The sequence below is a fragment of the Pygoscelis adeliae genome, unplaced genomic scaffold (genome assembly GCF_000699105.1).
Source record: "Pygoscelis adeliae isolate BGI_AS28 unplaced genomic scaffold, ASM69910v1 Scaffold4, whole genome shotgun sequence".
NCBI classification, from domain to species: Eukaryota; Metazoa; Chordata; class Aves; order Sphenisciformes; family Spheniscidae; genus Pygoscelis; species Pygoscelis adeliae.
Genome location: NW_008824986.1, coordinates 1,813,458 through 1,836,103, shown reverse-complemented (window position 1 = coordinate 1,836,103; position 22,646 = coordinate 1,813,458). Strand labels below are relative to the sequence as shown.

The 22,646-nt window shown below is 39.2% G+C and overlaps 1 protein-coding gene across 1 annotated transcript in view; it reads left to right on the top strand.

Moving 5' to 3' along the window:
* TET1 (tet methylcytosine dioxygenase 1) overlaps positions 1–7,311 on the top strand; it is a 77,125-nt gene extending 69,814 nt beyond the window's left edge. Inside the window, exon 12 of the mRNA XM_009325808.1 lies at positions 4,999–7,311. Within this exon, the coding sequence (XP_009324083.1) occupies positions 4,999–6,140 (1,142 nt within the window). The 3' untranslated portion in view covers positions 6,141–7,311. The remainder of the gene's footprint in view (positions 1–4,998) is intronic.
* Positions 7,312–22,646: the final 15,335 nt, after the last annotated feature.

The following is a 22,646-nucleotide window of genomic DNA, read 5'->3' as shown; positions in this document are numbered from 1 at the left end:
TCTGCCAGTTCCTTCCGATACTGTGTTGCCTCTTATCCATCTGAGGGGAAGGAAAACCTCCGGTTTTATACAACTCGGTTTTATAAAATACTTGTATATTCTGCATTTTAGGGGCTAACGAGCAAGCCATTGTAGTCAATATTCTCTCTTGGCACAGGAAAAAAAAACAGGTGATCACCCAAAAATAAGTTTGTAGGGGTGTGTGAGCACCAGTGAGATATTTCCAAGTTCCCTTATTCTAATAAATAATGGCAGTAGGATCATCTTAAAATACTGTTGTAGGAACGTTTATCTAAATAGCCGGCACAAATTTCTGTCATTTGAAAGTACAAGAACTGTGTTATCCACTTCCCGTGAAAGACAATGGCTTTCTCAAAAACCTGAGTTGATGACAGTTTCCTGCCGGGGGCATGGATACTGCTGCAAAGCAAGAGATTTGCAAAACACCCCCAGGTTTTGTCAAATAGGACAGTGCTTCTCAAATTGACCCTTGAAATATTATTAGCAAGGGCCAGAGAGGTGGAATCTGTCAGCAGCCAGGTAAAAGGTATGCCATGTTTGTTCCGTTACAAGAAGATCACTGTGGCCGGAGTCTTCTGCTACAATGTGTGTTTGTGCAACATAGAACCATGACTCGACGGAGCTGGGTGGAGGCACTTCTGATTTATGCTGTTGTACCTGGGCTCAGATTTTGGACCAGTACGTCAGAGGATAGAACTATTCTATGGGACTTTGCAGTAATGAGAAGTGGAAAAGAAGGAAGAGGTAGAGGAAGCCACGGACTTAGCCTCTGTGATTAAAGGGGAAGAAATAAACAAAAGGAATTCCTACCTTTTAGGAAGAAGAGAGGAAAATTAGCCAACCTGCTATAATTTTGAATTTTATTTCATGAGAGATATCCAGATACATGTAGTAGATTTAAGGGGAGGAATAATAGTTAAATGTATTTAGAAGAACGTCTGTGTTTTGGGGGCGATAAAATTTAAAAATCCATTTGACGCATTTTTGTAATTTGCACTCGGCACCCTGCTTTGTCTCAGTAGAGGAGTCAGGGCAACCAATAAGCTTTGCATATAGCAAGATGGCGTAAGAACAAGAAAAGCGGTGTTTTTGACACCCCTCGGAAATTAGACATTCAGTTAATCTACATGCAAGTTTGGGAGACACAGTCCGGGCTTTGAAACAAATTTAAAAGGACTCCTCGGGCTGAGGACGATGACCAACAATAACTCCGAAGCAACGATTAATAACTTCCATCGTGCTCGGGGTGGACTGGAAGTCCTGGAAGCATTAGAGGACTCTGGTTTGGGAAGCAATTCTGAAATTGTCTGATCTCTTTGGAACACTGTTTTGAAAGACTGAAATAGAGTTAGAACCGCCTACCTGTACATGACATTGTAGTTACAAACAGGCATGGCTTCGATATCTGAAAACCATGCCTTTACCAAATGGTACAATATCCAGAGTTTTGCCATGTGCTTTGGGAACATAGAACTTTATTCCTTGAACATGCAAGAATAATAAAATAACTATGTAAACAAGCCAACTTACGTAATTTGTTTGGACTTGAAGTATTTTGGTAAAGTAATTTAAAAGGGCTGCTGATAAAATAAGTCACAGAGTGAGGAAGAAATACTTTTATGAGTGAGAAAATTGTTTGGAGATGGAAAAATAAGAATATGAATAGAAACATTTAGTTTCTACCATAAAAGTGCAGGTTTTGTCATGGAAGTTTTGACAGTAGAATCCCTCAAAATAGATGCCAACATTGTAATCCCCAGATCTGCTGATGACACATATTGCTGTGGTTGGCATGTGAACAATTTCGAAGAGGCTTCACTAACTGGGCAGCAGTGGCAGAAGGGCAAGGGCAAGGTGGTGTGCTCTGCACGAGAGAAATAATGTGAAGCATTTACGCACATCATTTATGTGTGTTTTCTAGTCATATAGGACGATGGCTGGGTGTCACCGTAAAGACCTCAGCACACCACTGCTGCCCTGCCCCTAACCCGCAGTAAAATGAAAAGATCTGTAAATTATGGATTTAGAATACTACAGTTATTATACTTGTACATGCAGTTTTTTGCGATTATAGCAGATCAGTCATTGATTGGTTCTTTCCGTTTTGCCAGTGGCAGGTATCATTTTAGTCCTAAGGAATGGAAAATTTTGGTCTAGCAGAGATTGTTGGGCTTAATATGAAAACAAAATCAAAGGGCCTGTGAGACAGGGGAGTTGAAACTAGGCTACCTAGTAGTCAGTCCTGATGGTAAACTAGAGGAAACAATCGGTTATTTAAATCAGGATCCCTTCATATTAATAGTGCCGTCCAATTCTGGTCACACCATTTAAACATAAAACAAATTACAACGGATTGAAAAATAGTAAAAAAAGATAAACTTACTAGGGGAAGAAAAAAAATACTATAGATTTAGGTAAGCGGTGAATCAAGTACTGCTAAAGGTACGTTAAGCAAGTCAGATATTACTATTACCTTTTCTCCTTATGTAAGAACAGAAGAATACTTAGCTACATTTCAACTGTAAAGGAAAAGGTATTGATAAATGGTATATATAATGGATAGTACTCGATTTACTACTGAGGACAAGAGTTTAGAATTATTGGTTTGGCTTTTTAGGTATTAAAAAGAATATGGAGAACGTGCAATGAGATGAGATAACAGTGGTGTATACCGTCAGTCATGTTTTCGGCCATGTGAGGCTATTGCTCTGTGGAGTAGCCTGGGAGGATCGTGGAGGAGTCACGAGGCCGGCTGTGCCATATTGCCCATTACGTAGATGTAGTGTGTTCTTTTGAAAGAGACCTGACCGTCATTTCAGAGCCATTGCAGTGTGCCCCGGCTGGAAAGCTTGAGAGACTCCTCTAACCTGCGTGTCTTCACCACGTGGAGAACTGGAAATGAAAAAGGGATAAGAGAGGGGACTCTCTTGTCCTCTTTACTGTCTTTACCTGGCAGCAAAGATGGCGGTGGGGAGGACCTTCTGAGCGCTGAAGACAGATTAAGTCGGCTTGGTAGAGCTTGCGTATGTGAAGACTTGGTTTGACTCTTGACTGTGCCAAGTCCTTTGTAGAAACTCTGTGTTAAATAGGGTGCACTTGTCATGCACCTTTTGCCAACAGCAAGCGGCACAACTGTTAATTTATACATTTATGCTAATGCTGAGAGCCTTTGAAGTCCTAAATTGTTAGGAAATGCGTATTAAAGATAGAGGCCTTCCATCCTTCCTTATATAGTCCTGTCATTTAACCACATTATTCTGGACAAATAAACTTTACAGACAAAAGGTTATTTTTGTCTCCATAAATACTAGCAATTCTTCCTGGCCCGTATTGGATAGAACAGGAGATGAACCACCAACTTAGAGACAGTTTCTCAGCTGGCCACAGCAGAGTAGTACTTCAGCCAACAGTCCCCAGTGGAGGCGCACCAGACGCTGTTTGAATAGGAGGTATTCCTGGGGAGCGATGCCACCTTATCTGAACCCTTACCGATTTTCCTCTGCCCGTATATTTGAATTAACTTCTCTTATTCTCGGCTACTTTGCCCTGCAGAGCAAGGAGCTTCTGGCAAGAGACGGGGAATTTGCTGGAGCCACGGCCGTTTTGAGAGCGCTGTGGCTTGTTAAAACTTTTTTCAGAGAACGTAGGTCTCTCTTCAGAGATGATGGAAAGTGTAATTCTCAAGTGCTGTGTTTCAGATCTTTTGGAGGAAGGCCTTGGTCTGGGGGGGTGTTCTTAATTAAATTAAATGCTTTGAGTTTGATTTCATAGAAAAGGTTTTAAAGAGTTGATGCGGTTTCCTTATGTTCCTCCACAACTTCAGTATTTGCATACTAACTATTGTGTCCGTAATTTATCCCACTTCGCCTTTTTTGCATTCCTATTGAAAGAATGTTTTTTAATCCGTCACTATTTGTAAATTACTAGAAGACAGAATAGAAGAAAGAATAGTATTTCTATATTCGGTAAAGCAATTAAACGTTCTGTGTATTTATGGAACAACGAAGAAACACTGACAGAGACGGTCTTTTATGAAAATATGTGAGAGCTCTCTGTGGGGTGCCAGTTTGCCAGCAAAACACATTTAAAGCAATTGCAGGGCATGATGCAAAGCCCATCAAAGTCGATGGAATTCTTTCCCATTACTCCAGTGGACTCTGGATTGAACTTACCCGTGAGGAGAATGAGTCATTTGAGGAGCCTGTTCCACAAACAAGCACAACTGCAGGGTGCCATGACTAGAAATTGATTAGGGAGCTGACATAAATTGAACGAGTATGTCTCTGCAAAGATCTGAAATAATTAATTAATGTGTGGCAGTTAGATGGAAGACAGCCAAATCACATGATGCAGCTCCGTAAGGATGGATTTACCTGGAGCATGTTGCCAGATACTTTTTTTTTTTTTAAGAAAATTTCCGAGTAGTTACTTGTTAATGCACGAATCATTGTAATTCAGTAACTTTTTTGCTGCGATGGACAAGATCTGTAAACACACTTTTTCCTTCAATCATAATATGGGGTTAAGGCAGCCAAGAATTTTGATTGTTTCACAGGCTTGATTTCAGACAGAGTAAATTTCAGCAATTATGTAAAAACTTGTACGTAGTGCTTCCTGCTAGCCCGGGCAGTGCTGAAGGCCAGCAGTCAGCCGCTGGGAAGCACTTGTGTAGGATCGGGACTGAGCGGTTATTTCGTTTTGTCTGTTTATTTTATTCATCCCTCTGTGAAATACCTTTCTATTTTATATACCAGCGGTCTGACTGGAAAAGGTTAAGGCGTTAATTCAGCAAGGTTGTTATGTATGTACTTACGGTCATAGAGATATTCCTAAAAAGCTAAAAATAACCATTTTGAAAAATCTGTAGTCACCGTGTATCTCTTCATATTAGAAAGCAAGTATGAAAATATTGTAAAAGGTATATTTTATTAACTAAGCGGGGAAAAGTACTTACACTTTGGTGTGCATTTTTTTTAGGAAACAAAACAGATGCTTTAAAACCTGGAATAAAAACGGAGACTTCCGATCACCTCTATGCCATGAAACATACTTCAAACACTACTAAAAATTGCTCTTTATTAAAACAGTATACGGCTTCCTCCCCTTTTCAGGTGGATAGTTTACATCCTTATTCATCTTTAGCACATAAGCCTGGCATAACAGCAGTGACTAACATTCAACAAGATTTTTCAGTTCCCTACGGGTATTTTGAATGCAGTAGTAAGCAACCTCACGTGACACCTTATGTTAATTGTAAGAACTTTGGTGTGTCGGTCAAAGATTATACTGGAATTTTGCTGAATGAGAAGATGAATGGTGTGCCACCGATTCTTCCAGAGGTCGCTGCTCCAGGCCCCCCAGCCCACAAAGACCCCCTGCCCACTATACTTGAACATCAGCCAGACAAACAGAATTGTCAGCTTCAGTTAGACAACTCTCCTTCTTCACAGATGGTCAGCTCTTGTGATTTGTCAGTACCGCTAAGCTCTCCGGCAAAGGATGCAGCCGGAAACGAAGCTGACTGTTCCCATGGATGCCCAATGGAAAAGGGCAGCTCCCATCGAGAACAGATGTGCGATTTTGACTGTGTTGATGAAAAGCGAAACAGTGCACTGGGACAACCGACTGAGTCTGAAGAAAAAGCTGAGGAAATGTGGTCAGACAGCGAGCACAATTTTTTGGATGATGACATTGGCGGGGTTGCTGTGGCACCTTCTCATGGTTCTATCTTAATTGAATGTGCAAGACGTGAACTCCATGCTACCACACCTATTAAAAAACCCAACCGCAATCATCCCACGAGAATTTCTTTAGTTTTCTACCAACACAAAAACTTAAATGAGCCAAAACATGGTTTAGCCATGTGGGAAGCAAAGATGGCTGAGAGGGCAAAAGAAAAAGAAAAAGAAGCAGAAAGATTGGGAACGGAGAGTACCGAACTAAACTCGAGCAGCAGGAAAACAAAGCAAACAAGTGAAAACAGAGATATTTTTTATGAAGACAATGAGTTCAACCAAATTCCATCACGCAGAGCATTAACAGTAACTAAGGATAACGTAATAACAGTATCTTCTTACGCCCTTACACGAGTTGCAGGGCCTTACAACCATTGGGCATAGGTTTTAGTATCAAATGCCTCCTCTTGGTGCAGTGTTACACAGTGTTTCTTTAAGGTGCTGTTAAAGAACAAGTCTCGTGTCGTTTACTCTTTGCTCATCTCAACCATTTTAAGGCTGAGGTAAAAAAAGGGGGGGGGATTTCTTCTTAAACTGTGACTTTAACATTTGGTGGTGCTCAAGCACATTTTAAGCAAAAAAAAAAAAAAAGTTGTATAGTTTTAATACATTCTAAAAAAGATTTTGTTTAGGTTATTAACCTTGATTGAATCATTCAGTTTATTACCTTTAGGAATTTATATTTTGGTGCTTTAAATCAAGTCTGTTTACTACAAAAATCATTTATAGGGATTTTAACAGGTTCATATTTTATGGTGTTAAATCAAGTTATACAGTAATAGCTCTACACAGCTCTTGGTGCTTAACCACATCAAACAGTTAAAAATAAATAAGCTGAATTATTACTTCATGGTGCCATTGCTTTAACAACTTCCAACCATTGCTATATAGTCCAAATTACAGATGAATCTTTTAGAAAACCAATGAATTTTTTTCTCTAGATTTGTCATTATGTATGAAACGAAGTTATTGGTAATGATGGCTGGAAGTTGTTTTTAAGCTGTAAATATATATTTTAAAAGCACTTTCTATTTTTAAAATTAACTTGAAATAGTATAGTATAAGGATCATATTGTCTAAGGTTTGTGCATACTCTACAGAAGAGATCATTTTATTCTTGCTGTGTAGAGTTCCATATTGTTACAGCTGCAGTATGTATGCTTAATAGCATATGTGATTGTTTTTAGACTTGCCCTTTTTCATCGAAGATTTTATGTTGCATATAAACAACAGTTATAAAATACAGAAACATTTTATTATTTTCAAGAGAGTGTACAAACATGAAATTAGGAGACATCTTGTCAATATGTGTGTTGCTATTGGGAGTTAGGAATATTATTTGGTTTTTTAAAGGCGGCATTTATGATTTCTTTGAGCAATAAGTGCGTAAGTCTCATTCGTTTGGAGCATTATAAGTTAACGTGACAACCAAATGTTCCTAATGCCTCAGGGGTAGGATTGTTTTGGGATAAAAAAATACCCCCTAGAGTTGCCTTATTCTATTCTGGAAAAAAAAAAAGAAAACAAAAAAATTGGGGAAAATACAAAGGAAGTGTTGGAAAAGTAGGAAATTTCTAATATTTAACAGCAAATTTTTCATTAAGAATAACCCACCTGTAATATTCACCAGCTTTCTACATTTGGGTTTTTTTTTTTTTACAAAAAATGTTTTGTACATTTTGTAAGTGATTTATACATTTCATGTAGAGAAAGGGTTGTATTCTTCCTTCCAAACATATGAAATTTATGTTCTCCATTTCTGTTGAAAAAGTGACGTATCATGAAATGAATATTTGCTAAACCAGAGGAAAAACAGACACTCCATCGCTTTTAAATACTGTAGCATCCCACTCTTCTTTCTGATTCTCCTCTCCTATGTATTCCTTTTTTAAACTTATTTATTTAAACAAATTACCAAATGACAATGTTAGCTAAGGACCGACCTCATCCTGCAACTTCTTCCATGAGAACAGCTCTGCGTAGCCATACCTGCCCAGTCAGAGCCAGGAGGACCGCTCAAGCCAGGACCCCTCTCGTGACTGAGAGCTGCAGGATCAGGCCCCAGAGATGAAGCTGTACCTTAATTCTGCCTCGGAGTCCTCCCCGGCTGGGTAACCTGTAGGTATAACGAGGTCAGAGTTTTCCAGTGCGAAAATATACTAATAATATACTTGATAATATTATAACGTAGTGGTGCTGTAACTGAGGAATATGAACTATCTAGATCTGCTTTATTTAAAACCTAGACAAGGTGCTTTTTCCTTGAGAAGTTGAACTGTAAGCGCTATATTTACAGTTTCGGTACGAAAAGTACATAAATTGTATTTTTAACACATAGTGCCAGTTAGGACCTTGGTGCTACAAATACTTAAATGCGGCTGTAGATCAATGAGACTATTCTCCTGTATAAAGGTATACACGTGTAGTGTTTGCAGGAGCAAGGTCTGAAGTAGCAATCACTATGTAACGACCTTGGGTTCAATTCTACAGATTCCTGTCGAAAGTAACAAAAATGTTGAGGGCAGAGGATGGCCGAATTGAACCCATTCTTTGTATCTTACCTATTTTAAGTAAAATTTGTAAAAACCGGGTATGCTGCAAATTTTAGTTCAAAGCTTAAGATTAGCTCAAATAGAGGATATGAAGGGATTGTAAATAATAATAAAACAAAAACAATATTACGCCATTGTTTTGTACCAGCAGTTTTATGCTTCTTGACTATGTAATATACAGTATACATCAAATCATTATGGTATTTTGTGTGCCTTAGATTTCCATTTTAAAACTTGTATATTTTTGGTGAGCCGAAGATTAGTAAGAATTCCAGCTGTCCATACAGTAAGTAGTACTGTACGTTCTCTAGCTGTTCCATTCATGTATTTGCTATCTGAAAACCCTTGTCCGACACCACGATCGATCGTCTACAGAAAAGATCAGTGTATTGGTTTCACTGGTAGTGCTGATAGCTTTAGTTTCTAGAACGCAAATCGAAAAAAATCATTTCTCATTCAGCGCTCCCGTGTGAGTAAGTTTTTCTACACAAAATTAGTACGTCACAGAGCCATCTCTTTACCTTTCAAAACGTTCCGATCATTGAAGTGGATCACTTTTACTTGAATCTTCCCCTAGAAACGCCCATGTTTAACTTAGGTATGATTGGAAACTTCAAGATAAAGATGTTCCATTGAAAAACCAGTAGCTTCCCTCAAAGAAGCGAGAAACCGAAAGGTGGATGGATCTAAAAGGATACCTCCAAACATAAGCCCCTGGCGAGTCACTGCTCAAGTGACTGCACCAATAGACTTTCAGTACGTCCAGGTCTACCTTTTTTGAAATGGCAATTTTAACAGAGAAAAGTGTTATCTTAACACAGTAGTTAGTGCTGTTAACTGACAGGTGCTAAAACTTAATTAAGATTACTTATATGAGAAAAATACATCATCTGTACAATAAAATATCATTCGCGGTGCTCTTCCCTTGACTGTCTCTCACGTAACTACTTTTTCAGCGTGTACCTAACAGGCAGGTTAGCTGGCCACCTCTATTTCCTGCTGTGGCACATAGCAGGTTGTGAGTTGAGAAGCTAATATTTTCTATTGCTGTACTGCGGTATAGAAAATGCAACTATTTACTGTTTTTACAACTGTGTGCTATTTATTGTAACAGTTCAGAATATTTATCAGTATTGTACACAAATTATGTTGTTTTGAGTAAGGTTATCATTTTATAACAGTACTGGTCTCTTAAAATTTGCAAATCTGTGGGTCTGTTGCTTTCCTTTGCAGCCCACGCAACCACTTGTAATTTGCTCTCGCCCCTTAACAAAGTCCTTCCAGGATGGCCAGAGCAGGAGCTGGATCTAAAATTAAGGTAGCTGGCTAGGTCAGACCTGCATATTTTGCTTGGTTTCCAACAGCTGGCACTATGCTCTGGGTGAAAAAGCAGAAAATGGATTCAGGTGTGGGCTGGCGGTGGGGTCCTTTTTCACAGTATGCTGGCAAAAACTGTCATGATCCAACATGGGACACCTCTGACTGGCCGGGAGGAATGTGTCTCATCCATTTCTCCACTGGGTCCAGTCCCACCACTCCACCCGCGCTCTGGAGGAGCAGTGCTTTCTGCAGGAGCCGGTTCTGTTTGACTTACTGAGTCCCTGTTGGAGTCACTGCACTGCCCAATTAAATAGTGAATTTTACTCGTGCAGTTCCTCTGCACTTACTGATTTGTAACATGCTATTGTATTACAGAAAACAGAAAAAATTATTTCTATAAATATTTTAGTCACAAGATCCAAAAAGCTTTTTAAGAACTTAGAAATACTTGTGACTTTCTAGCTGTAACAGTTGTATTCAGATTTATTTTTTTTTTAAGGACTTTCTAAGCTAACCTTCACTTAGGAATAACTGCTGTTAAAAGTCCTTATCTTACCTATGACAGTGCTTCTCTATGCTTAGAACAGGAAATAACTGTAGTATCTTAAGCAACACTTTATGTTAAGCATGGGTAAATGATGACTTCTTCAGTACTTAAGATTATTTGTAACATACAGCTGTTTGGGATTTTTTTAAAGACCTTTTTCATATCATTGCAGTATTACGCTAAATTTGGTGGGTTAACTTTGGGTCCTGTTTATGTTGCTGCAGCCCCATTGACTGCAATGTGCTCATTCATCACGCTTTCCTGCGACTTTCATATTTAACTGGATGGATATGGATACAGTTGACCAAAGTCTGTGCCGACTCAGACCTTTGCAACCCTACCACAATAGGTGTTGCAAGGACAGATGGAGAGAGATTTGGAGTAAATTATGTACTTCTGGTTAAACACAGAGGTTATATTGTTTGTAGCGTGAGAAGTGATTCAAGTCTGTAGAGAGACGTAATACCTTCAACCTCAAGTTTCAGGCATGCAGGCAGGTCTGTTTCAGACCACCTTCAGGCCTACGCTCTTGACAGCTTTTTTGATTCTTCTTATCTGATAGGTTGTTCAATGAGAGAGAGATGTTATGGAAGCATGCTAACATCTTCATGTTTCTGTATTTAAAATGTAAGGTCAATCTTGCCCTTCCGCTTCCCGTGAAATTTCTCATGTTGAAATTAGCTCCTTTTATCAAGCAATCATCAGCTTTGTAATCCCTTTTTTTTAATATATATATATGACTTTTCTCTTCTTTTCCACAGAAATCCTGTAATTTCTGGGTTAACAGGAAGAAATAACTGTGCCCTCAGATATATGAAAAACTAAATTGCTTGTCCACGTCCACACTTCTTATACGTAACAGCAATTACATTCAGGCAGTGTTGAACAAACTCTCTTTCAGGTCTATTGTGGTCGCTAAAATTCAGATTAGGGCCTTTGTGACATATCTTCCATAAAATTGCGTTTTATTTCTTGTGTGAAGTGTCTGCCCAGCTGCAACCTGTGATGCTGTCTATGATCTGATCTTAAATAACACAATTAGAGACGAGGAACAGTCCAATCACATTTCGAAATTCTGGCTTTCGTCTTAGTTTTATTAGGTGTTGATCTGACTTTCAGGAGGACGTGTAGAGGGAATATCTTTCTGTAATATTAAACTGTAGAGAAAGTTGCCATTGACTATTGTGACACCACGGCACTGCACTGCCTGTGTTACAGCAGTGTTTCTTACCAGTAAGGATGTGTCGTCGCGTCACACAGCTGTGGAGGTATGTACAAATTCGCCTCTTTCCACCGTTCCTCTGGAGACAGTAATCTCTCCTCTGTCTGCGTATACTGGCTTAAGGAAGAAAACAAAACAAAAAACAAAGAGGAGGGAGAGAGCTGGTCGCCCTTTCTTTAATGTGTGTAGACGAACAAGGTAGCGAGCATGGCTGTCGCCACCGGTCTGCTGCTCCTTCCCACAATCAAGTTAGGGAATGTGGAAAGCTGGTAGGATGCACAGCACGAATAAGTCGTGGGCAAAGCTGTGAAGGTACAGTTAGCTTTTGAGACAGCCTTCTCTGTACACGTTGTAGTTGCCAGGGTACTTCTTTATATTGACGCTTTTTTTCGTACATCTAACTTTAAATTCGTAAGCTTTTTTATTTGGTCTTTAACCTTAAACAGAGTGGCCGGTGTCGAAAGTCCTGAGGATGTAGCTGCTTAGTGGAACAGTACAGAAACTGGCTTCGTCGTCTTCTGGAATTACCTGATGTTTAGTTAGACAGTTTTCACAAGTTGTCTACATGCCGCTCCAGTATGTTGCTGCAATATTATAATTACATAAAGGAGAGTTTTATACTTGAGGTTTTCTCACAGACAAAGGATTTCTAATAGTAATACCTAATCAGGCACCAGTATACGTATGGGATTGCTTCTTCTAAAGAGCGGCTGAAAATCGATTTTGTATTTGCTTTATTACTTCCCTATTAAAACATTTCTGGTTATTTCAGAGGAGTGAGCAAAACTTTTTTTTTTAATACTGTCATTTACTTGACTAAATTATGGAGACTTAATTCTACCTAGTGCTGTGTTGTCTCCCTGAAGAACACTGAATTTGACTAGTGTTGATTCGTAGGTATTGCTTTCTACTCTGTACAGACGGCATCGAATACTACAGCCACCTTTCTCAGTCCATGGTCTCTTTATGGATTGTCTGCTGTGGTTAGCTATTTTCACAGTCAGCACTAGATCACATTAGAACCTGCTGCTGAATGCTTCAAATGCTTGTAACTACTCCAGAAGTTCTTCCTATCCCTCTTGCAGATCTGCTTCAGTACTCGGCATTAGCAGTGTAGTCGTCAGCCTGCTCATGAATTCCCCACGCACACTGTCGCTGCTTTGTATGTAAATCAGCCACTCTTCATCTCAGGAATATCATAAGAATTTGTTCTCCTATGACTCTTCCAAAATCCATTTCTCTCAGTCATCTTTTATTCTATATATGACAGTTCTGGGGGGGGGGGTACTTCATGTTGTCTCATAGGGAGCCTAGAATATTGCAGTTAGATAATGAATTGTCCTTCTCTTTCTTGGAATGAAAAAAATATCCATCACAACCATTGTTTCCTTACTTTTTAAATCAAATAATCAATTTCCCAGTTGATTTTCAGATTTCTTGATGTAATTGTTACACTCTGTTCTTACATCTGCAAGTAGCCAAACAAAAGAGACTTTGCAAGACTAGAAAACCGCTCACGCCCTGAGAAGGGAAAGTCATCCCTTCTCAGAGTACAAGATGTTTGCTTCTGTTGCTATCATCTCTGCAGAATGCCCTCTTTTCTTTTGAGTTACTCTACCAGCTCTGCTCAAATCTTGACCTAGGACAGATGCTGCAGACCCTGCACAATTACAAGAGCAGGAGTGTTTCTTTACATCTTCGGGTTATATCCATGTGCAGAGGTCAGTCATAGTCCTTGTGAGAAACCCAAGTACTGCTTAAGTTAAATGCCTTAACTAACATAGGACTGCTTGGAAAAAAGAGTGGAACAACGGGTTGTGGGGGTTTTTTGTTCTCCCTCTGTAGCAGCAAGTGGATTTGATTGAGCTTGAGCAGAAAATAATTAAGTAGTTACTGCCTTTTATTAAAGGGTATAGGGGTGTCAGCATCGCTGCTTTCCTCGTTCCGAGACATAAAGACTTTCGGATCCTTTTTTCAGTCCCGTTCCCCAGTTCATTGTCCCAACATTGTTTGCAGTGTTTAACCACATACTCCTAACTTCGGTTTTAAAAGAGACGAGATGCTTCTCGATGCTGTATCCTCAATTCTTCCCACAACAGCAAGCTGCTTCTCTTTTCTTCTACTGGACCATTATATATGTAATTTTTCCACACATATTTCTATTAAAATGCCAGAATCTTCCAACAGCATACTTGCAGTGAATGCAAGACCGGGGTGCTAAGTAACTTAACGTGAAGGTGAGACTGATTAACAGTGCTGTTTTCAACACTTTGCACACCTTACCAGCTTTCCTCATAAAGTCAGAGGACGCAGGTGTAGACCTCAAAAAACTACATGTGCGAGGAGGAGGACGGATTTGGCAGTTCATCTACAGAGAGTTGCCAGTTACAGCAGATGAACTGTATTCCAAAGAAGTGCTGTTGCAGTGGAGCAAGGGAACTGCTAGTTTGATGTTCAGTATTGCAGTTGTTGCCACAGAACACTTTAATGCTGTTGTGGAAAGTTTTGTGACCTGATCAATATTTTACACGTATATCTGTATTTTTGTTATAATATTGTAATGGAAAAGGGTCTAGGGTTTGAGAGTCGTCTTAAAATAAGAATGAAGGCCCTGATTCTCATTTATACTGCTGTCCTTTGCATCACATGAAAAGGATAAAGGGGCCTTAAGTGGATGTCGATTTAGCTTACATCTTTCGGAGTATCCCATTACACTGATAATGGTATAAAAGGTCAGTAGTATAAATCAAAACCGTTACCAAATGACTGATCTGTACAATCATCTGAAATCGATTTCGTGCTATCCCTATTGTGCACATACTGGCCAGTAACATCCAGATTGGTCTTAGTTTAAAAATGCAGGTTGAAAGGAAACCGGCTTGGTTTTTTTATCAGGTTTTAAGTATTGCCTTACATTGGCTGTCTTTTTCCCAGCGTTGTCTACGAAGAGAATGTGGTAAAAGATTTGTACCTCTAGGTAATGGCCTGGCCAGAAATCTCACAGAATTGTCAATAACACTATTTCTAAGCTTTGGTAGTTTCCCTGAAAATACTCGCTTCTCTTTAGTGTAACTTGATCCCTTTTACTTGATTTTATAGCAAATGGGGTTGTGACAATCTACTGAACTCCGTTCTTTTCTGACTTAAGACCTAACAGGGTGTGCAGTATTGTGTGGTGGTGTCACACCGGGATGGGTTTTGAGACCCAAAGCTAAAAGCCAACGTTTTCTCACTGCCCTAACTGTGTTGATACTTGATGGTGAAACTGTTGGCACCGCCCTGCGTGCTCAAGTCACGCGGAGCTTCCCTTGCTGCCAGTGGAAGCTTTATGTAAGTAAGCATCATGCCCCACTACATTGCAGTTATGAAATGCAATGCAATGCAAACTTCTCTTTCAAAAAAAGTTTGAGGAAAAGGAAATATATTTTCATTCCTAAATTTCTAAGCTGCAGTGATACTGCAGAGCCTAATGAGAACAGATTTCGTACTAACCTCGTGAATGCCGGTCTAATCCATGCAACTCAAAAAGCAGCGTCTGAACTTCATGAATCTCTTCTCCTCAAAATGAAAAAATAACTGTAGGCAAGAAAAACAAGTGTGATATCCCAATACCACTAAAAGAAAGCCAGTTCTAGCCAATACAAACATTCAGGCATTTTGTTCTCTTAACAGTTAATTCTACGATTATTTGTTCAGTTTGGAAGAGACAGCTCTTCGTAATGTGACAATATCATACCAGGGCATAAATACTGTTCAGAATTTGCTGTCGTAAGAAAGAACATTAATATGTAAGGACACACTGTACTGAAACGCTATGGCTAATGAATCTTACCTGCTTTGCAAAACTAAAACATGAACAGTATGCCAAAGCAAAAAAAAAAAAAAAAAAGGCATTTTCTTTCTTTCCTTCTCTCTTTCTTCTTCTCTCTCTTTCTCTTTCTTTCTTTCTTTGGGATGCATTTGATATTTATTTTTCAACTTTGAATTTGAGGTTTGGGATTATTTCCGGTTACCTACTGTATTTAGATCTGGAACATAACTTTCTTAAACAAAAGATGATGTACAGGGAGAAAAAAATCAGAAAGAAAAAGCACTTCATTATGTCACAGTATTTACAGGAAAAGTATAAAAATTACTTCTTTTCTCAAAAAACATTTGGGGCCTGATTCTTTCCTAGTATAACTGAGCATAGCTTCATGAGGCTGGTGGAGCTGTGACGAGTTACGCTAGCTGAGAAACCGAACCTTAGAATCTTCTTTGCAGACAAGGGAACCCTTACCAGCAGTACTTGAAGACTTGTGAGTTGTGACTGCATGTTACTTGAAAGATCTAATTAAGCTATGTTTTTTGGTGCAAGCAGTTGTTGTACATGATTTCATGTTTATGTAGCAAGATGCATTGAAATGTTGATACTAGTATTGAAACATACGTGTAAAAATTGTTGTTGTGGAAACTGTCTGTTCTGTTCTATTTTTCTTGTGTGTCTCATCTGTTTAGAACGTAAACTTTCTTTTTTTTTTATTGTCCTAACTGAATAAGGCTAAATGAATACTGTAATTGAAAATATATTTTAAATCTTGTCATGAGTTTTTAAAAAGACTATTACAAATTGTATCATTCCTGATTACACAGAACTTTGTGGGTGGTTTTAAATAAATTTTATACTTCTATTTTGCACTTAGTCGTCTAATTTTTCTTTCCTGCATTTTTCATGCATTTCTTCTTGTAAAATGCTTTGAGAAATAAAAGAAAGTTGCTTTCCCAATACAAACCAAAACAAAGTCATGCTGAAGTACGTAAAGACTGAAAATTGAGGCCAGGAGAGCCTCTACCATACAACTTACAGCAAAGTTAATGCCCTGCTTCATAATACAGCATATAATGCTACATATATGCCCCATTTAAAACCACTGCATGGCTTGAAATTTTAGAGAAGGAATTAAAAAATTACTGATTCTAAAGCTAGAAATAGTCTCGTCTTGCAGCGTGTCTGAGGGTGCCGAGAACCTCATCAAAGATGTTCTGACAATAGCAAGGAGTTACTCTGATAAAATACTAGTCTTTAGATTCTGTATGTTTACGTAATTTACCCCGTAGTCAGTAAAACATCTTTTTAAGGGAGGACTAAGAAAATAATTGCTAATGAAAGTATTTCCATTTCATGAGCCATTTCCCCTGCAGAAATTTTGCTCTTACCACTAATAACCATTGTTACATGTAGAAATATATTTATGCATTAACTCAGCCCTATAGGACTACAGTAGGTTCACCCAAGTCAGCGGGGTCGCTGCATTGGAAAGGGATGGGCATAAATAATCTGGCTACCTGGTCCCTGTTGTCGGTCTGCCTTTGCTTCGTGCAGGACTGACCTGTCCCAGGCAGAGCCGTACAGCAAGAGAAGCAGCCAGAAAGTTCTGAACTTCATCATCTTCTGACTAAAAAGGACAGAATGGTTTGTGAAGACATCTACACGGTGTCTCTTTTTCCTACCAGCCCTGTCTGGCAGAGCAAGGTTATAGGAATCATTTACTGTGGCTTTTAATTCCCATCCAGTGGAAACAGTCCAGGGTTTATTTGCTTCACATCAGAGGGTACTTTTTTTTTCTCAAGACAAAACAGACCTCAGCGCTAGTCCGCTTTACTATGTGACATTTTAGTGCAGAACAACGATTCTAGACAGAATTCCTGTTGTTTAGATCTGAAGAAAAGGAGGAATACAACTCTGAATGTTCATATTTGCTGCCTTTCCTTCTCCAGTAAGCACAGTAGCAAAAGCTGCTGTTAAATAATCTTCCAGGTAACTGGAATCTCCTAGAGGGCAGAACAATGCTGCTATCCTCAGGCTTCAATAATTCCCTAGTAATACACTACATTATACAATATGGTGCATCTAGTTCCTGGGAGCTGAATGCAGTAATCCAACAGGAAGGCCTTTACCCTCCTAGGTAATTTGCCGCTCTTTTAGAGGATAATCATTACTGAGTTTTTATAGCAACATCTCCCGACTTGCCCCAGGCCACCTCTAAACCGTACCATCAAATCTTTCAACAGAGCTACGCCTTCCACGGTTTGATATTAGAGTCTGTAACCTATAGCACTGGTGTCTAAGAAAGCACGCGGATTTTGAGTGGCACTTAAAGACTTGGGAGCAGAACATCGTTATTGAGGGAGAGACATTGATGAGAAGCAACGTTTTCCAGCTCCCTTTCAGGAACTGTCAGCCAACCGCATATCACCTCCCCTGGCATTCCCACTGCCTGGTGTGTTCCCAGTCAGAGCTACATTTCTTCATGCATTATGGAGCATATTACATACACAGATTTTAAAACACAGCTTCACCCGTAGCTTGCGGGAACAAAACCAACCCAAATTTACCTGCCTGCCCTGACATCCCTGAAAGGCTGCCAAACACGAGTTTATCTTGTAGAGCTCAACACCTACAGGTGGCTTCAGCGCTTTCTCATCTTTTAGATTTCTTATATAAATGATACAGGTAATAGAATATTGATGTAATACCGTTGGTTGCTCTTAAACTCTTAAGATGCTATAGCCTTAAATTACGATACCTATTAAAATGGTATTAATTGTTAACAATAGTTTAAACCACAAGACAAACTTTCTTGCTAGTGCTCCCGTTACACGTTTCTGCAGTACTCTAATACCTGATAAAGATCATAGAACAGCGGGGTTTGACTGCTGTTGGATAAGGCTAATGCTGATTGCTGTTGTCATATATTGTTATAGAACACTGGTTTACATCTTCCAAAGGGGTGTTCATTGAAATATAGGACTTCTGTGAATTTTCTACATCAAACCAAGCATCATATTCGAATGTAATTTAAACACAAGATAGTGCTTCAATTAATAGTGTTTTGGTTCAAGAAATGTCCTAGATAGTCTAAAAGAAAATAATTACCACCAATACCCATCTGTGTTTTCAATCTAAGACACACTGGAAAAATACTTAAAATGTGGAAATTTAAACCCAGCTATTTCAATAACCATTGGATGGAGCACGATTCCCAAGATGGGCCTCTTAATTCCCTGTCCAGTCTGCTTAATTGGGGATACCCTTGCTTTCATGATATACACCAGTTATACAAAATTCTTAGCAGCTGAATTCTTGAGAATGTCCAAGGCCAAAAATTGCTTAAAATCCCTACTGTATGACGTGTACATCTCCATTCATTCATAACATAACTGGGTAACGCTTCGCTGTTTGATTCTGAAGTAGTCCTGAACTGCTGCTGGAGGCATCATGACTTAGCCTTATTTTTCAGCTCAGAACAGTAAAACTTTTGCCTCCTGTGGCGTAACAAGTCGGCAGTTCAGTTTTTTGTGACCACTCTGTTTTACACGTAGACTTCTGGGTTTGCATGCTGATGACTGACTCCCTTCACTTGAGGAAACCCTTCAGGGAAATGAAGTACTAATCCTGTGCTTCATCAAGCTAACACTTCTATGATAGACTCTAACTCCCTTCCACAATAGCAGCAGAGAGCCTTCTCAGGATTCATCTGCGTTACAGCTGCTACAAATTTTAAGGGTGAGATTTGTTGGGCTGTTGCAAATTACCCTGTTCGATGAGGGTAAGAAGCTGTAAGTGGCTCAGGTGTGCCGCCACTGCTTAACAACCCACCTTAGGCTGTAGCTCTTGTGAGATCTGACTAGCTGTGTAGTCCAGAAAAAAAGAATGCTTTACTGTAGAGTGCTCACCAGCAAGCTTTTCAAGTACTACAGGCTCTGGATCACCGCAAAGAATACAAGTACTCCCTTTGTATGTAATTTCTATTGCATCTGAGCAAATACTAGAGTTGTACTCTTTCTCCTTTGCCCTCTCACACTGAAAGAGGCAGTACTTGGGGCCGTTATAGCACACAGAAGTTCTCAAGATGTTCCCTGCTCTTCCTGTAAATCGCAGCCTGCGTGGTCCACAGCAAGTTAAATCTCTGAATTTCTACACTCAGCTGTACTGCACTGGGAATTACGCCTGACTGCCCCTCAGATCAGAGGCCTATGCTCCACGATGCGAAGAGGCTAAACGTTGCAGGGAGTAGTGGAAGGGAAATCGGGTTTCAGCTCTCAATCTCCTGCTTTTCAAGCAATGGAGCTAAGACTTTAAAGGTGGTCAGGATTCTTCTGCCGATCTCTCTTCTTTATTGCCTGTCTACCGAAGTGCGTTAACTCTGTCTTTCATATAGCTTGGTTACCCCAAGATTATAAGGAGATAGATGAGAAATCCTTTCTCGTATACACGATCAAATCTGATATGCCTAAAAAACCACGGCCTTCCTAAAGGTACTGAGGACTTTCCTAAAGCACTCAAATACAAGTCAGCTTGGTTAAGAAGAAAGGAATCCTTAAAACCTGTGCCCTTATGCAGGGCAGCTATTCCTGTGCTCCCTGGTCAATGTGAATTACGCCTCTTTATCTTCCATGGGTCCTGAGGAATGATCCAAACATTACAGCTCTCCCTAGACAGGAAGCCTGACATTAAACTAACATTCATAATAGTATTTTCTCCTTTAACCAACATTAGGTAAAAGCTATCCTGTACTCCCCTAAGAACTGTAAGACTCGGGTAAGTACTTCTGATTAAAGTAAAATCTAAAAGGTTAAGCAAAACCAAAAGTCATATAATTTGAAACCAAATCTGTCTGATTTTAGTTCAGAAATTACTTTACTCTTAAAAGACACAGTTACATTTTCCAAAAGATTTCCCCCTTTTGCAAGAAATGTGTTTCTTTGAAATTTCACATTAACTATGATCATCCAAAACAATTTTCAAAAGGGTTTCCTTCTAATACATCTTTTCAATCATGAGGATATATTTTTTTCAAATTTTGAAGTGTCAAATGGGAGCATTGAGAAGAAAAAATGTATTTTGTACTTGGTTAGGAAAAGATGTTTAGTTGCTTATATAAAATTACTGTGCCCAAGCATCGGTTCAACTGAATGGAAGCCAAGCTTTCATGGGATTGGCAGAAGAATAGCTGTAAACAACGTAGACCCTGCAGGCCTCTGTGTAGGGATCTGAGTTCAGAACTGAAAGAGAGATGGTTTTAGTAGTTACCTCACTAGTGGTGAGTCGCCCCATTAACAGGGCACGGAGACAGTATTCAGGTTACATTTCATCTCAGCACCACTGACAATCTGTTCGCTCTTCTATTTACCTCAGAATATCCTCTAAGTTATTAGCAGAAACATGTTAAGAGTTTCTTATTTTTACAGAAATATGTCTCTTTCTTGAACCTAGTCTGCGTTCCAAATTTTTTAGCCGAAGATTTTTATGTATCACTTCAGCTTTTTTTTTTTTTTTTTTTTACATAACCACAGAGGCTGTGGAAGGCTTTATGCCATAACTGCCGCCAACAACTACAGTTCAGGTAACAGCAAGGCTACATTTAATAGCATGCATCTCTTCTGTACTGCCACTACCATTGACTGCACTCAAGCAATTCTGTAAGAAAAGACCTTCATCACCTCCATCTAAAAAGCCCTCTCCTTTCCAGTCCAGCTGTCACTGTGGGCAGCTCTATCCTATTAACAGACTAATTTTTCTACATAATTTTTTACCTCACTTCAAATATTTTTCTAAAAATGGTGGTTTCTCTAAATATTTTTATTTGTTCATAAATTAACTTCAACTTTGGACACGACTATATTAAGATGGGAGTTGCTTCAGTTCTCTGTCAGAACCTCTTTGGAACTAAGCCAGCCTTGCTGTATATCCCTTGTCATATCCCCCTTAGCCATCACAGTGACAATTAAAAACTTTTTTGTGAAATATATTGGGATATATTTCCAAATTGTATCACACACACTGCAGCTGTGGAGTATATGCATGGTATCATACACGATGCAGCTGTGGAGTACTGAGAAGTGCATTCTACCTTTTATATCATTTTGTAAACCTCTAAAGACCTTTAAAGCTTATCCAAGAGCTAATTCTTGGTACTTCTGATGGAGTTCACTGGGGTTTCTCAGGGAAAGTATGCCTTAGCCCCCCCTGCACTACCAGGAGTAGTGCCAGATACTCAACTAAGGCTAATTTATAGCTATGAACACCTACCAACCTTAGTAAGGAGGGGTTTTTTCTATGCCTGGGAAAGACATTCATTCCATTTACCTTCTAAATTCACTGTAAATAAACATTGTACCACTTACTGAGATCACGGTGGGATTAAATGCCGTATTCAATCTGTATAAACTACAGCAAAATGCAGAAACCCTTATTCTTGAGTTAGAGATGTGAGTGGCATGAATATGAGAGGTAGTAAAATGTGCTATATCAAGACCAATCCCCTAATAATTTCACTGGATCAAACCTCTGCATGTAATACCAGTGCAGAGAGCTGTGCGACGCTCTGTGACATATTCTAGGATTCAGCCCTCTAAGACATAGGGTCAAACTTGAATTTAGGAAGGACCAACCTCTTGTCAAATACGTGTATTTTTAATTGAAATTTAAGGAAATAGTTAAAAGTGCATCTGGTCTCACAAACATATATGACAGACTAGAGATGTGACAGAAATTCAGTATTTAGGGGATGTACAGACTTTACTGCCCTTTCTCTGTACTCTAAGACTGCAATTTTTTAACCCAGGTGGTAAATGTTCTGATTAAAATCTACAAACAACCCATTCAGTGAAAGTCCTTACATAAAAATTCTAGAAATGGGACCTTGTTCAGACTAAGATCTCCAACTACTTTTGCAACATCAGTAAATGCTAACAACTTTCACCAAGAGGTAAGGTTCTCTTCTCTGAGCTCTCTGAAAGTCTTCTGATCTGAAGTCATTTTACTGAATCACTACCAATTCCCTTAGACAGCGAACTTTACCAGTTAAATATATTGTACATGATGTTCATTGATCACAGAACACCCCAGGTTGGAGGGGACCTCAAAAGATCATCTGGTCCAACCTTTTGTGGAAAAGGCAGTCTAGATGAGATTACCTAGCACCCTGTCCAGTTGCGGCTGGAAAACCTCCAGTGATGAGGACTCCACCACATCCCCGGGGAGGTTCTTCCAGTGATTGATTGTTTTTACATTAAAAAAAAAAATGCTTTCTTATATCAAAATGAAAATTTTTCCCTGTGATCCTAGTGTGTATTAGCTTCAAAATTAATTAAAAATAATTTTATTTATGCTAGAGCATTGTCATAGTTTAACCCCAGCCAGCAACTAAGCAACACACAGCTGCTTGTTCACTCCCCCCTCAGTGGGATGGGGGAGAGAATCGGAA